Consider the following 14,934-nt stretch of genomic DNA (forward strand, 5'->3'; position numbering starts at 1 on the left):
ATGGACATAATTTCTATTTCTAACTAACTCCATCATCACCCTTAATGGCGATGCCCATACGCACTACTAACCATAGAAGGAGTCACCTATCTTGTGACTACAAAGACTTCTATAATAGCAAAGTGCAAACATCCGAGCCCAACACCAGATGGCGATCTATGCAAAAGTATACAGATCTACAGCTCTATATTCCAAGAACAGATGCATACTGGTAAGTAGCATTTTCCTGATCCTCCGAACTGCCTGCCCCTTCGGGAGAACCTTCTGTAGCAGCAGCAGGGCTGTATCCTGCTCTCAAGCCTGCACAGTCTACACATCCATGCATTGAGATTCCGCATCAACAGTTGATGGCTTTCAATCTTCCCCCCAAGGGGTTGGCGTAATTTGGCATCCAAGCATCCATCCACCAAATAGATTTATGCAGGATGTTGGGAGAAGTTTGTTGTCTGGTGCTCATCCCAAGACACCTGACCAGTATCATTATATTTGAGCTTCCTCATTCCAGGGTCAAGACAGCCTTGAACCTTCTTCCACCACAAAATCAAGAACATTTAAAACAACTTCGACGAAGACAACCATCACCTGAGCCCTCACCAGCCACTCCCGACACCCTGAAGCCAACGATCAACAGCTGGAAGCCATCACCACCGAAGACACACTGAAAACAATGAAGTCAATCCACTCGGGGCCGCCGACACCATCGCACCCATGCTTCACCACACCATCAACCGCTCCCTGGCGAACTCCTCCTTCCCTGACGACTGGAAACATGCCAATATCAACTCCCTCCTCAAGAAGCCCTTGGCGGACCCCACTGACCTCACAAACTACAGACCCATCTCCCTGCTCCTGTTCCCAGCAAAAATCATCGAGAAAGCCATCAACAGCCAACTCGCCACCTTCATCGAAGAGCGCAATATCCTCGACTCCTCCCAATCCTGCTTCAGAAAAAACACAGCACGGAAACCGCCCTCCTTGCCCTGACTGACATCCGCTCCCTCCTGTACAGAGGAGAGACAGTAGACCATATCCTCCTTGACCTCTCAGCGGTCTTCGACACAGTCTCCCACCGCACCCTAACACGCAGCCTCCACGACGCAAGGATCCAGGACAAGGCCCTCTACTGGTTTAACTTTTTCCTCTCTCTGGCACAACGCAGCGGGTCAGACTTCCTCCTTTCATCTCTGACCCTACACCAACCATCTGGGGAGTCCCCTAGGTGTCCTCCCTCAGCACCATACTCTTCAACATCTACATGCCTCCGCTCGCCCTCATCGTCAGAACCCACAGACTCAACATTGTTTCATACGCAGGCGACACCCAACTCTTCCTCTCCCTATCCAAAGAACCCAGCGCAGCTAAACACAACTTTCAAGAAGGCATGAAAGCCGTCGCCAAATGAATAAAAAGCAGCTGCCTACAACTCAACACTGACAAAACAGAAGTACTCATCATGGGCCTTCAACCGAACGCCTGGAACGATACCTGGTGGCTCCGCCCTCGCAAGCCCAACCACCTCCACGGACCACACACACAACCTTGGAATCATCCTGGACTCCGAGCTCAAAATGGACCACCAGATCAACTCTGTTGCATCCTCCTGCTTCCACACCCTCCGCTTCCTACTCAAGGCCTTCAAATGGATCCCCCTCGAGCACAGAAAAACCGTCAAGCCCTTGCCACCAGCAGGCTCGACTACGGCAATGCACTCTACGCCGAAAAAAACTAAAACCTCACCCGCAAGCTACAAAATGTCCTGAATGCGGCCGCAAGGCTGATCTTCAACCTGCCAAGACACTGCCATATCTCCCAGCACCTGCGCACACTCCACTGGCTCCCCATCGAGGCTAGAATCGCCTTCAAGATTCTCACCCATGCACACACACCTCTCCACAACACCCGACCAGCATACTTGAACAGCCGAATCAAATTCCACGCACCCCAAAGGACCCTACGATCAGCCCAGCTCTCCTACGCCGTGGTCCCCCGTACCAGAAATACCAGATCAGGAGGCCGCTTCTTTACCTTCCTCGCGGCCAGAGCCTGGAACGCACTACCGCTCCATCTCAGACAACATCACTTCCCATCTTCACGAGAAACCTTAAAACCTGGCTCTTTGACAGACCCCCTCCTTGATGGACTGGAACCTGCACCCACTCCCCAGCGCCGTGAGACCCCTACGGGTGAGTAGTTGCGCTTAATAAAACGATTGATTGATTGATTGAGTGATTGATGGTGGGATGCTACAGATTGGGATACTGCTGGTTGGGGAAGACTGGTCAATGGTGCAGCCTATCACACTGATATATGTGAAGCATTTCTGTTCAATAATTTGAAGGCGGGCTCCGCTTGGACTAGTCACATCTGAAATGCAGGGTGGGGATGCTACTACTGTATTTGTTGTGAGTTGAGGATGTACGGTTGGTGATAGCCTCCTGTTATCCTTTGATGTGTGACAGTGAGCTAGGTTGTTTCACTGCTGTGTACCTGGAGGAATGTACGTCTGCAACTGACATGTACATGAGGATGGAGGAGGGCAGCAGGAATGTATGGCTCATATAGCGGGGATGCGTAGTGAGACCCCAGCTTAATGTTTCCTGCTATATTTTCTAGTATTGGCACTAGATGGTAGTGGGGATTCCAGCAGCTGGTTTAGGTAAATTTCTTAAATGATTAGAAATACTAAAGTTATTGAAACTTGATACGTTTTGCTCCTGTGGTTGGCGAATCGTGAGACATTCGAACTTCATTAATAGGAAAATTGCAGACAGACTTAAGTCGTGTATTTATAACATTATTTTCTTTTAACAGAACGTGCTGTTAACACATCTGTTGTCCCATTCAGAATCAAGGAAGAAAAGACTTCCTGTTTTGATGACTATCTGATCTCTGAGACACAAGAAAGCATTGACAGCCCCACGGGTGAGTAAACAGCCTTGGACAAATTTACAGATGCGTGATGTCTGAACAAGTTTATATTTACAGTGGAAGATGAGAATAGCCCACATCTCCTGATATTCTACAGTGACTTGTGCCTCAGTAGAAATGTAAGGAACAGAGCCCCCCGCCCCCCGAATCTCTTGTCCTTGTAGGTGGCCCTTGGATAAGTGGCAAAAAGTGGAACAGATAAAGATGGTCTGCCTAGTCTGTCACGGGCCATGGATCACAGATTAGGTTAGTGAGCAATGATCCTTGTTGAAACACTCTTAGTGGTGTGTTTTTGTGGGATATGAGAAAAAATAAAATAACTTACCATGCTAGCAAATTCTCTAAACATAAACAGTAACATTTCAGTATCAAAGGTATTGCTCTAAGTACGCAAGTATTAAACAATGTGTATTTATATGTATGTAGCACCTGGACACCCTCTGTCAATCGAAAGTATCTATCTCCTAAACCCGTCCTTTGGCGTCACAATTCTATATACTTTGTTTCTGTTTTCTATGCAGAACATGATGCATTGGCACAAATAGTGTCATTTGTAATTAAAGAAGATGAAACATCTGACTCAATGGACAATCAGGACTCAGAGAGCAGAGAAAGCAGTAATACTCCTGCAGGTGAGTAGTGTCACCCCGATAAGAACCTCCTGAAAAGATTTTACTTCAACCTCCTCTCCACACCTAAAAGTTCTTTGTAAACCAGCAATTGAAGTTTGTAGGCCAATGCAAAATCACTCACTGTTGTGTAACAACCAACCTTTCATTTATTGATGTGTTCCACATTCCTTATTTTTTTCAATTAGGTAATTGATGATTTCATGTATTCCGAATTAGTGAAGTGCCTTCAAACACTTGGCTTCTTTTGCAGTTGGATTAATTTTATTGTGCTTCTGTGTGGTCATCCTATTACCTTTTTGCCCATTGCTGTTTGTCGGAAGCAGGCAGGCATGACTAATGACAAAGGCAAAGCTATTCTTAGATGTCATTTTTAATTGTTTGGTTCCCAGAGATAGACATAGGCAAGACCAGGGGGGTGGGAGTTTTCAGAAGCCAATGGAAGAGTGATCAAACAGAAGAGACCGGAGGGCGTGGGTATAGAGGAGTCATCTAGTGCACTTAATACAACAATTCTTTTTTGCAGAAGTCTCTCTCTTTTTCAGCCAATAATGTGTCCCAGAAGTTACATGAACACTTTCACTAGTAATAGAAAGGCAGTTTAAGCAAGAAATATACATGCCTGCTATACTACATGTGAGGGTGCCAAGAAGGGATCCTTGAGTCCTACAAGTAAAATCAAGGATCAGAAAGAGGTTTGCTAATGTGCAAGGCCTTCTAATATGCCGGCATGCGACTTCTCGTTTGTTGTCTTGACTGCTCATGAGCTATGGCTTTACCGAACATTTACCTTATTTCTACTGCTCCAATGTGCAAACTGGACTGTTCATGTGTCTATGGATGCAACAGCAATCTACCAGCCTACTATAGCTCATATGCCAGCCTAGGACTGCTTTTGTGCTTGCGCTTCACTACTTATGTTCCAGCCATGGACTGCTCGTGTGGTAGGGGCAGGACCTTTCATTTGTCACACCATGGGCGAGTATATACCAGAATGAGTGTACTTCTGTGGTAGACTATTAATGTGTCACCCTGCAGCTGCTCAAGTCTTTGACTGCTCATGCTGGATTTGCTCACATATCTTGTGATGCTGTTGGGTCTGTATTTCTTCTCTGCTAGGGTTCGTGTGCCAGAGATGGACTGACAAGGCAGTGTTGCTTGTGTTTACGACATTCTGCATATCCGGCTTGGCTCAGCATTTAATACTTCCAAAGTCACTAAAATGAAACCATTGCATTTGATAATTGTAGGAACTGTTTACGAAAATTAGGTTTAACAGTTGCATAAAAGCACAGATAATTAACATGTAATTAATGTGTAGCTAATTTTTGCATGTAGCCTAAATTAGGGTTATCTGATTTAATCGGCATCTATGTAAGAGCAACCAAATGTGTTGTAAGATACCATTGAGTGACCCAAGTGTCTACAACTAGTCGTTCACAAGCTACCTGTAGCTCCCAGACACCTTCAGAGTAGCTTGCAGCCTTCAATTAATATTAAAGTAGGTAGAGGGTCACATTTTCATTTTAAAGTTAAAGGGAAGGCTGTGTTAATTTTGAATTATTATTTTCAGACCGCAAGTAGCAAGACTTGATAAGGAGCAGTGTTGGAGTCAGATTTACGACACAAGTTGGGGTACAGAGGTGAAGAGCTGAGCTATTTAACTTTTACATAAAAGTCCTTGTCAACTCAATATTTTATTGTGAGAACAAAATTATGTTTATGAATGCTTTTAAATGTGAGAAAACTAAACTGTAGAGTTAACTTAATGATTAAGTTAACTTTTCATTTTAATTTTCTCCCATTTCCAAGTGTTGCATTTACAAAAATCATGCCTCTTGCTCCTAGTGGCCAGTAGACACTTTACCATATTTATAACTGTTTTTTTTTTTTAAATGGGAGAAAATCAAAATGAAGAAAAAAAGTTCTATGAAACATTGAGGGCCTTAATACGATGTCGGGCGGACATCGTGGATATGGGTCCGACCGACGTGCGGAAGGCGGTCCCAACCGCAAAATTATGGTACAACCGCACATTGTGCGGTTGCATGCTCCCTTTATTCTTTGGGAGCTTGTACTGCGATTGGAAACCAGCTTCAGCACAAGCTCCCATACAGAAAAGGGAGTTCCTTTTCATCCCTGCACAGCGTGGCAGGCACATCAAGGTGCCTGCCACACGGTGCAGGGATTAATAGGGGGCACCTGTTAAGAGGCTGCAGGAAGAAGGGAGCCCTGCTAAGGGCCCCCAAACTCGCTTTCTGTCAGGCTTTCCATGTCGGAAAATGCAGCATGGAAAGCCTGTTGGAAACCGAGCATCGTAATCCAGACGGCGTAAAACAGCGTCCATGTCGATTGCATGCCGATGCTGACTGACAGACGGCATCCATTGTATTGAGGCTGTCGGTTTTGAAACCGCGATGAGGCTCAGAAAGCCTCCGAACTGCGTTTAGGAGGCTTTCTGAGCCTCATCGCAATCGACCCGTCAGTCTTGTAGATTTTCCCCACTTTCAATTAACCCAATTTACGTCCTAATATTTAAAGAAGTTTATTCACGGTGTAATCTGCCAATTTAAGCAAATGGCTGTATTTTTCTATTATAAATATAGCACCGTGTCTACGAGTCACTGTGTGCAAGATGTCTGGTGTTGAAAATGCAACACGTTGAATTGGGAAAAACTTTAAATGATGAGTTGTATGGAATCCATATAAACATAAAGTTGATGCTTCAGTTGAATTTTCTCCCATTTCAAAGTATTGCATTTACATACAGCAGGTATCTTGCTTCCAGTTACTGGTAGACACAGTGTAATATTTATAACTGAAAAATACAGCCATTGTTTTTAGTGGGAGAATATTAAGTGCAGACATTTTTTCCTTATTAGGAACATGTTTGCAGAATATTTTTCTGCACTTCAAATTTCTCCCATTTAAAAAAAAATCGTTGTACGTTTGGGTTATACATGTAACAGTGCCACATATGGCAAATGTTAGGTCCTGTAACACAAGTACATATGACGCAGGCTCTCATTCACCCATACACATATATTTATTTTATTTTATTTATATCATTTGTAGAGCACCTGAATCACCCCACATGGGGTATCTCCGCGCTGTGGACGCAGCAGGAAAAGCAGTGGGGGAATATTAGCTGAAGAGTGAGGTTTTTAGTTTTTTTCTGAAGCTAAGGTAGTTAGTACAGAGGCGAATGTCCAATGGGAGCTGATTCCAGAATTGGGGCACCAGATGGGAGAATGATTTGCCTCCCAATCTGGTTTGTTTTATTCGTGGGATGGAGAGAAGGCCTTTCCCCTGCGAGCGGAGAGTGCGCGAAGGTGAGTGTCTGGTCAGTTTGTTGGTCAATTATAAGTTGGGCTCCCGGTTTTATGGTATTTACTTTTCTGTCCTTTCCGTCTGTATTTATCCATATTTATTTTTTGACAACTTTATCTGGATTTATCCATATTTATTATGGGTATTGTGAAAAAAAAAGCTGAAACTGGTATATTTCCACATTTATTTACCCAATAAATATGCAGTCATGCTTGAATGCCTGCCAGGTTTTAGTGATATGAACAACCGCAGAAGATAAATCAATGCACTTATATGATGATATGCACATTTCAGTATCTGTCTTGTGCATATCTCCTGCTGTTTAAGATTCTTTACTAAAATACCTTTCATTTTTAACACCCTTACCTATTAATCCACACAGTTATTGGCCTGGTAGCAATGACAGAGAGAATTTAGAGTAGCTCAAAAAGCACCCAATCTCCGTTTTTATCCACATTTAGAAATAAACACAGACAAGAAAATAAATGGTTTTCTGTCTGTATTTATCTGTAAAAATCTGTAAAAACGGAAAACAGGAAGCCTTAATTATAAGGGACCAAGCTGGTTAAGGCCCATAAACACAAGGCAACAGATTATGAATTTGATTCTCATTCGAATAGGTAACCAGTGGAGTTTACGGAGCCAGGGCAGTGACGGGGTGCGGTACAGTGAGCTGGTAACTAGGCAGGTAGCAGTGTTCTGCACCACCTGAAGGCTGTCCAGGGCGCATTCCTTGGCAGCGATGAGCAGGGCGTTACTAAAGTCTAGACAGCTGAGAACCAGGGCATGAACCAGAGTTTTTCGGGTGGACGTGGAGAGGAAGTGAAAAACTTTGCGGAGAAGGCTGAGTGCGTAAAAGCAGGCTCGTTTTGTGGTGGCTATATGTTCATCGAAGTTGAGTTTGCTGTCGATTAGAACTCCAAGGTTTTTAACAACTAGATTGGGTGATGGTGCCTGGCCCTATTCTTCCGCCCACCAACTGGGGGACCAAGTAGAGACTGCTTCTCTGAAGAGCATTATCTCAGTCTTGCCTGCATTTAGTTGCCGGAAGTTTCTGCTCATTCAGGTTGTTATTGTCCTCATTCCTTCGAGGAAAGTGTTTTTAATGTTCGGGGTGTCTTTGTCGAAGGTGAGGAGGAGCTGCGTGTCATCCGCATATGTGATTGGGATGAACCTGCTTTTCCTGAGGAGTGCGGCGAGAGGGGATACATAAATATTGAAAAGCGAGGGGCTTAGGCAGGAGCCTTGAAGTACTCCTTTGGTCACTGAGGTGGTTTCTGAGCTATAAGGTCCGAGATGAACCGTTTGTGTTCTGCCACTAAGGAAGTCCCTTATCCAGTCTAGTGCCATGTCCTGGATCCCAACTGCTTCTAATCTACCAAGCAAGATCTGATGTGAGACGGTATCGAATGCGGCGGAGAGGTCGAGCAGTATAAGAATTACCGCTCGACCAGCGTCCGCCTGCATACGAATGTCATCGATCACATTGACCAGGGCGGACTCGGTGCTGTATTTAGGACGAATCCCGATTGTGTGGGGTCCAGACAGTTGGAGGATTCGAAAAAGTTGGAAAGGTGGGTGTTGATTTGTTTTTCCAATAGCTTATTGTAGAGGCCGGTAATTGGTAATGATTTCAGGAGAGAGTTTGTTGTTTTTCCTGATGGGCATAATCTGGGCTGCTTTCCACTCATCCGGCAGCTTGCCTTCTTTGATGGAGCTATTCAGGACTGCACATAATGGTCCGGCCAGTTCGGCTGCAAGTTTTTTGGCCATTTTGGCTGGGCGAAGATCTTTGGGAGAGCCTGATTTGGCTGAGGAAAGAAGAGATTCGGTTTCGGGAATAGTCAGCAGGGGAAATTTGTCCAGGGTGATGAGACTTAGTGGTCTGTGGGCAGGATTAGTGACTGATTTGTGGCTGAGATTGGCATTAGAAGCAGATATTTTATTGTAGATATCATCAATTTTTTGGGAGAAATGACTGGCTATTTCATCGCACAGAGATTGAGTGGGTTCTTCAGCCGGACTGCATGCAGTGGGATTAATGAGGCTGTTAAGGACCTGGAAGAGGGTTTTAGGACCGTTGTTGGCTTGCTCCAGTTGGTTGGCTATGTGCTTTTTCCGGGCCGCCTTTAGGTTCTTATGGTAGGTACCAAGGGCAGTCTTGAATTTCTCCTTGTTATAAGCGTCATTAGTGCGGCGCCAGAGGCGCTCGAGCTTTTTACATGTACTTTACTCTTCTCTAAGTGCGGACGAGTACCAGGGGGTCTGGGCGCGCTTGGGGGCGTGAGAGGTTTGTTTAAGGGGAATGAAGGTGTCAATGGTAGATGTAACTTGGTCCTGAAGGGCCTTAAGACGTTTGTCCACCGTGTCTAAGGTTGGCTCATCAGGGGGAGTAAAATGATCGTGAAAAATAACAGGTGATAGTGTGTACCATTGTCTGTGGGCCTGTCTGGGTCGGTTTATCTTAGCTGCTCGCTCGTAGTTCAAGTTCAAGTTTAAAATTTGTATAGCGCACTACTCCCCCAGAGGGTCTCAAGGTGCTTGAGGGAGGGCGGGTACTTTACTTATCGAATATCCAAGTTTTAGTTGTTTTCTGAAGGAGAGGTAGTTCTGTGTAAGGCGGAGGAAGATGGGGAGAGAATTCCGGGTCTTGGCCACTAAGTAGGAGAAGGATCTTCCCCCCATGGTGGATCTTTGGATGCGAGGAATTGCGGCGAGGGCTTGATTGGACGATCGTAGTTGGCGGGTGGGGGTGTAAAAGGACAGGCGCGTGTTGAGGTATTCGGGTCCTAGGTCGTAGAGGGCTTTGTGTGCGTGGGTGAGGGGACGGAACGTTATTCTCTTGTTGACGGGGAGCCAGTGGAGGTCTTTCAGGTGACCGGAAATGTGAGCTTGGCGGGGGATGTCTAGGATGAGTCTGGCTGAGGCGTTTTGGATGTGTTGGAGTTTTTTCTGTAGTTTGGCTGTGGTTCCGGCGTAAAGGGTGTTTCCGTGGTCCAGTCGGCTTGTGACTAGTGCATGGGTGACAGTCTTTCTTGTTTCGGTGGGGATCCAACGGAAGATTTTTTTGAGCATACGTAGGATGTTGAAGCATGAAGATGAGACGGCGTTGACTTGTCTGGTCATCGAGAGGGAGGAGTCCAGGATGAAGCCTAGGTTGCGTGCGTGATCCGCTGGTATGGGTGCGGTTCCCAGGGCCGGTGGCAACCATTAGTCGTCCCAGGCGGAGGGGGATGATCCTAAGATGAGGACTTCTGTTTTGTCCGAGTTCAGTTTTAAACGGCTGTTCTTCATCCACTCAGCTACTTCTTTCATCCCTTCGTGTAGGTTGGTTTTGGCGGTGTTTGGGTCTTTGGTGAGGGAGAGGATCAGCTGGGTGTCGTCTGCGTAAGAGATGATGTTGAGGTTGTGTTGGTGCGCGATGGATGCGAGGGGACTCATGTATACGTTGAAGAGGGTGGGACTGAGTGATGATCCTTGTGGTACGATGACTTCGGTGGCCTCTGATCTCAAAAGGGGGGAGGCGGACTCTCTGGGTTCTTCCGGCGAGGAACGAGATGATCCAGTCCACTGCTTTTCCTTGTATTCCGACGTTGCTGAGGCGTTGTATAAGGGTGCTATGACAGACTGTGTCGAAGGCTGCGGAGAGGTCAAGTAGGATGAGGGCAGTTGTTTCTCCGTTGTCCAGTAGAGTTCGAATGTCGTCTGTTGCTGCGATGAGGGCGGTCTCGGTGCTGTGTTTGGCTCGGAAGCCGGACTGTGAAGGGTCGAGGGATTTGTTGGATTCGAGGAAGGCGGCGAGCTGACTGTTGACGGCTTTCTCAATGACTTTGGCAGGGAATGGGAGGAGCGAAATGGGGAGGTAGTTCTTAAGTTCAGTGGGGTCTGCTGTGGGTTTCTTCAGGAGGGCGCTGAGTTCGGCATGTTTCCAGTTTTCCGGGAAGGTAGCGGTGTTGAGGGAGCAGTTGATGACGTCTCGGAGATGGGGTGCGATAATGGAGTCTGCTTTGTTGAAAATGTGGTGGGGACATGGGTCGGTTGGCGATCCTGGGTGGATGGAGTTCATCAGGCGGATGGTGTCTTCAGTGGTGATTGGGTTCCAGGCGCAAAGGTTGTTAGAGGGGGGTTTTAGTTCGGAGGTGGGTTGGGTGGACTGGTCTCCAAAGCTGTTATGTATGTCAGCGATTTTGTTGTGGAAGAACGAGGCTAGAGAGTCGCAGAGGTCTTGGGAGGGAGTGATGTCGTTGGTGCCGGCGGTGGGGTTAGTAAACTCTTTGACGATGTTGAATAGTTCCTTGCTGTTGTGGGCGTTGTTGTCGAGTCGATCCTTGAATGCTGATTTCTTGGTGGATCGGATCAGTTGGTGGTGTTTGCGGGTGGCGTTCTTGAAGGTGGCCAGGTTGTCAGTGGTTTGGTTTTTTCGCCAGGTTTTCTCGAGGGTGCAACAGATCTTCTTGGATTTTTTAAGGTTATCATTGAACCAGGGGGCTTTTTTGCTACCTTGCTTGATTTGATGGTTTTTCAAGGGTGCTAATTCGTCAGCGCTGTGGGTGATCCATTGTGTGAGGTTGGTGGCTGCTTGGTTTGGGTCCGATGATTTGGCAGGAGGGTTTTGGTGAAGCGATGTGAGGAGCTGGTCGGTGGTAATTTTGTTCCAGTTTCTGCGGGGAATTGGTTGTGGGTGGTTGTGGGTCGTGGTCTTTTTGTAGTTGAAGTGAACGCAGCTGTGGTCCGTCCAATGGAGAGCTGTGGTGTGATTGAAGGAGATGTGCTTGCTGGAGGTGAAGATTGGGTCGAGCGTTTGCCCGGCATAGTGGGTGGGGGTGTCAACAAGTTGTTTGAGTCCGAGATTGGCGAAGGTTGTCCAGAAGGGTGGTGGTGTTGCTGTCGTTGTTCTTTTCCAGGTGGAAGTTGAGGTCTCCCAGTAGAATGTAGTCCTCGGAGGGGAGGGCGTGTGGGCTGATGAAGTCAGTGATGTCTTCGCTGAAATGTGTGCGGGGTCCTGGTGGCCTGTAGATGAGGGTGCTTCTGAGTGTGGTCTTGGGGTCGGTGTGGATCTGGAAGTGAAGGTTTTCGGCGGCTGCGAGGGTATTGTCGGAACTGGTCGTGATGCGGATGGTGTTCTTATGGGCGATGGCGATGCCTCCTCCTGTTTGGTTGATGCGGTCCTTTCGGATTATCTTGTAGCCGTCCGGGATGGCTATGGCGATGTCGGGCGTTGATGAGGCGTTCATCCAGGTTTCTGTAAGAAAGGCGACGTCAGGCGATGTGGTGTCGAGTAGGTTCCAAAGTTCAATGGCGTGTCTGTGGACCGAGCGGGTGTTGAGCAGGATGCACTTCAGGTGGTTAGTGTCGGAGCTCTGTTTGGAGTTTGTGGATTTGGTGTGGGTCCTGGTGCAGTGGAATTTGCAGGAGTGGCAGGTGAAGGGTCCGTGGGTGTGTCCTGGGCCGGCTTGGTAGCAGTCTGGGAGACGGCCGGGGTTAAGTGCTGAGAGGGTTGCTGTGTCGTACGTTATGCGGGTGGAGTGGGTTTTACGGGGGCAGGGGGTCTGGCGCTGGGCGCGGTCCAGGCGCAGACGGACGTAGACAGGCTTACCTTTGGCACGCCTTCGGCGCGCATAGGGCGCGTCCGCTCCGCGTATGTCGCTTTGACATAAGTAGATAGTGGAGGGGGGCGGCGCAAGGGAGGAGCAGCTGGGAGGCGGGAGCGGGGTGGAGAGACGGGCTACGAGGAACAACAACAACAAAATGGCAGCAAAAGTAAAACCGAAACAGATTGGGGCACAAAGTTGAATATCGCTATGGGCAGTGGCACCGGCACAATCAGGCAGGAACTATCTATTTAAATTAGGCAATGCGAGCGTCACAATACTAATCAGGCACAGATGAAAATGCGAGCAATGCATAAACTGGCACAAATAAAAATGCGAGCAAAGTACAGATCAATACTTGGCAGCAGTGAGCAATAGCAGGCACCAATTCCTTCAAAGCAATGCAGGCAAAGCACTACGATACCCAGGCCAGGGAGCGTGGGGAGCGACCGCTTCTTCGAGAGTCAGGACGGTCACAGCGCTTCTTTCGACGGGACGGGCTTTAGCTATCAGTGGGAGGGAGGAGCAGCTGGGAGGCGCGAGCGGGGTGGAGAGACGGGCTACGAGGCACAACAACAACAAAATGGCAGCAAAAGTAAAACCTAAACAGATTGGGGCACAAAGTTGAATATCGCTATGGGCAGTGGCACCGGCACAATCAGGCAGCAACTATCTATTTAAATTAGGCAATGCGAGCGTCACGATACTAATCAGGCACAGATGAAAATGCGAGCAATGCATAAACTGGCACAAATAAAAATGCGAGCAAAGTACAGATCAATACTTGACAGCAGTGAGCAATAGCAGGCACCAATTCCTTCAAAGCAATGCAGGCAAAGCACTACGATACCCAGGCCAGGGAGCGTGGGGAGCGACCGCTTCTGCGAGAGGGGCCTTTAAGATTGCAATCGTAGGGGCCTTTAAGATTGCAATCGATTCTAGAGTGGTCTGACCATAAAAGGGGTCTGGTGGAGTAATAAGTTGTCTCTGGGGAGATCTAGTGTGTGACCTGCAGTATGTGTAGGTGCATCGTTGATTTTGGTCAGCCCTAATGCAGTCATTTCTGACAGGAGGGACGCTGCTTCTGGATCTGTAGTGATCTCGCTATGTACATTAAATTCTCTGAGTAGGAGGAATTTGTTGGAGGATATCACGTGAGGAGCGATCATATTTACTAGATGAGGCAGAGAAGGAGAGAGCGGCCTGGCGGGCGATAGACCAAAGCTCCTTTACAGCTCAACTGAGAGTGGATGTCTATTCTAAATATAAGGATTTCTATGGTGTCATTGCAGATGTGGTCTAACATGTAGGCTTTCATAGTATCCTTATATATGATAGCAATGCCTCCGCCTTTTTTCCGTGACCTGTCTGCTTTTAAGATGCGATAGCCATCAGTAAGTGCAATGGCGATGGCCGGGTAGAGGCCGGTTTGATCCATGTTTCAGTAAGAAAGCTGATGTCTGGGCCGGAAGAGGATATAAGGTCCCAGATATTAGTAGCAAGCTTGGGGAGGGAACGCACGCTGGAAGAGGATATAAGGTCCCAGATATTAGTAGCATGCTTGGGGAGGGAACGCACGTTGGCTAGAAAGCAATTCCAGCTTGCTTTGGTGGCGTCCGAGATAGCAGGCAGAATTATAGTGTCGGGGTTGTTTGAAGACAGGGGTGGGACGGTCTGGAACTTACAATGTTTGCATGCAAGGGGGCCTTCCACTGCAACAGGGAATTTGTGCCTGCAGAGAGGAGTAGTTGTGCCTGTGTCAGACGTGGGGAGTGGGTACCTGAGGGCAAATAGCTCCTGTCTGGTATATTTAAGGTTTATTCTGGGATCAATGGGCTCTGTAATCGTAAATATGGCAGAGGTCCTGGCTCCTGGCGGCAGACTGGCGCGGACGGGCGCAGACGGGCATGCCTTTGGCACGCCCGCTGCGCATAGCCGTCAGGCTGTGTTTTATACTGTGCCTCCTCCAACCTCTAGCCCGGAAGTGCTGCCTGCCGTGCGCTCCCTCCACAACAATCGAGGAAACGCCGTGGTGGACCGAGGGGCGCGAGGCGAAAGGGGCGTCAGAGGAAGAAAGTAGGAAGATTGTGCAAAATACAATGAAGGTACAGTTTTTAAAAGGGTTTTAAAGATTTACCCCATCATTAAAACATCATCGCCTTTCCCAGCGTGCGTCTGCTGTTCATACGTACACTTGTTCATACATCCCCAAAGACTGACACTTATGGCAGCCTTGTCATACTGCCCCTAGTCAAAATATTTTTTTCAAACCATAGTATCTGCCTCTATGAACATTAGACTTAAAGTCGGTAAAGCTGGGCGTGGGGTGTCTGGTAAGCCTGCACAGACGCTTGGGCTTAGGTAGCTCCCGAAGATTTTCACTGATCAAAAGTAGCTTTCCCTACAGAAAATGTTGGAGACTCCTGGTCCTGGTCCTATTCCATACAAATATGTAA

The 14,934-nt window shown here is 47.5% G+C and overlaps 1 protein-coding gene across 1 annotated transcript in view; it reads left to right on the plus strand.

Annotated features, from left to right (window-relative positions):
• LOC147712331 (uncharacterized) overlaps positions 1-14,934 on the plus strand; it is a 240,567-nt gene that overhangs the window by 78,452 nt on the left and 147,181 nt on the right. The window contains exons 5-6 of the mRNA XM_086923032.1: positions 2,812-2,922; positions 3,450-3,560. Coding sequence (XP_086779158.1) covers positions 2,812-2,922; positions 3,450-3,560 — 222 coding nt within the window. The remainder of the gene's footprint in view (positions 1-2,811; positions 2,923-3,449; positions 3,561-14,934) is intronic.

The sequence above is a fragment of the Lissotriton vulgaris genome, chromosome 5 (assembly GCF_964263255.1).
Source record: "Lissotriton vulgaris chromosome 5, aLisVul1.2, whole genome shotgun sequence".
Taxonomy (NCBI): domain Eukaryota; kingdom Metazoa; phylum Chordata; class Amphibia; order Caudata; family Salamandridae; genus Lissotriton; species Lissotriton vulgaris.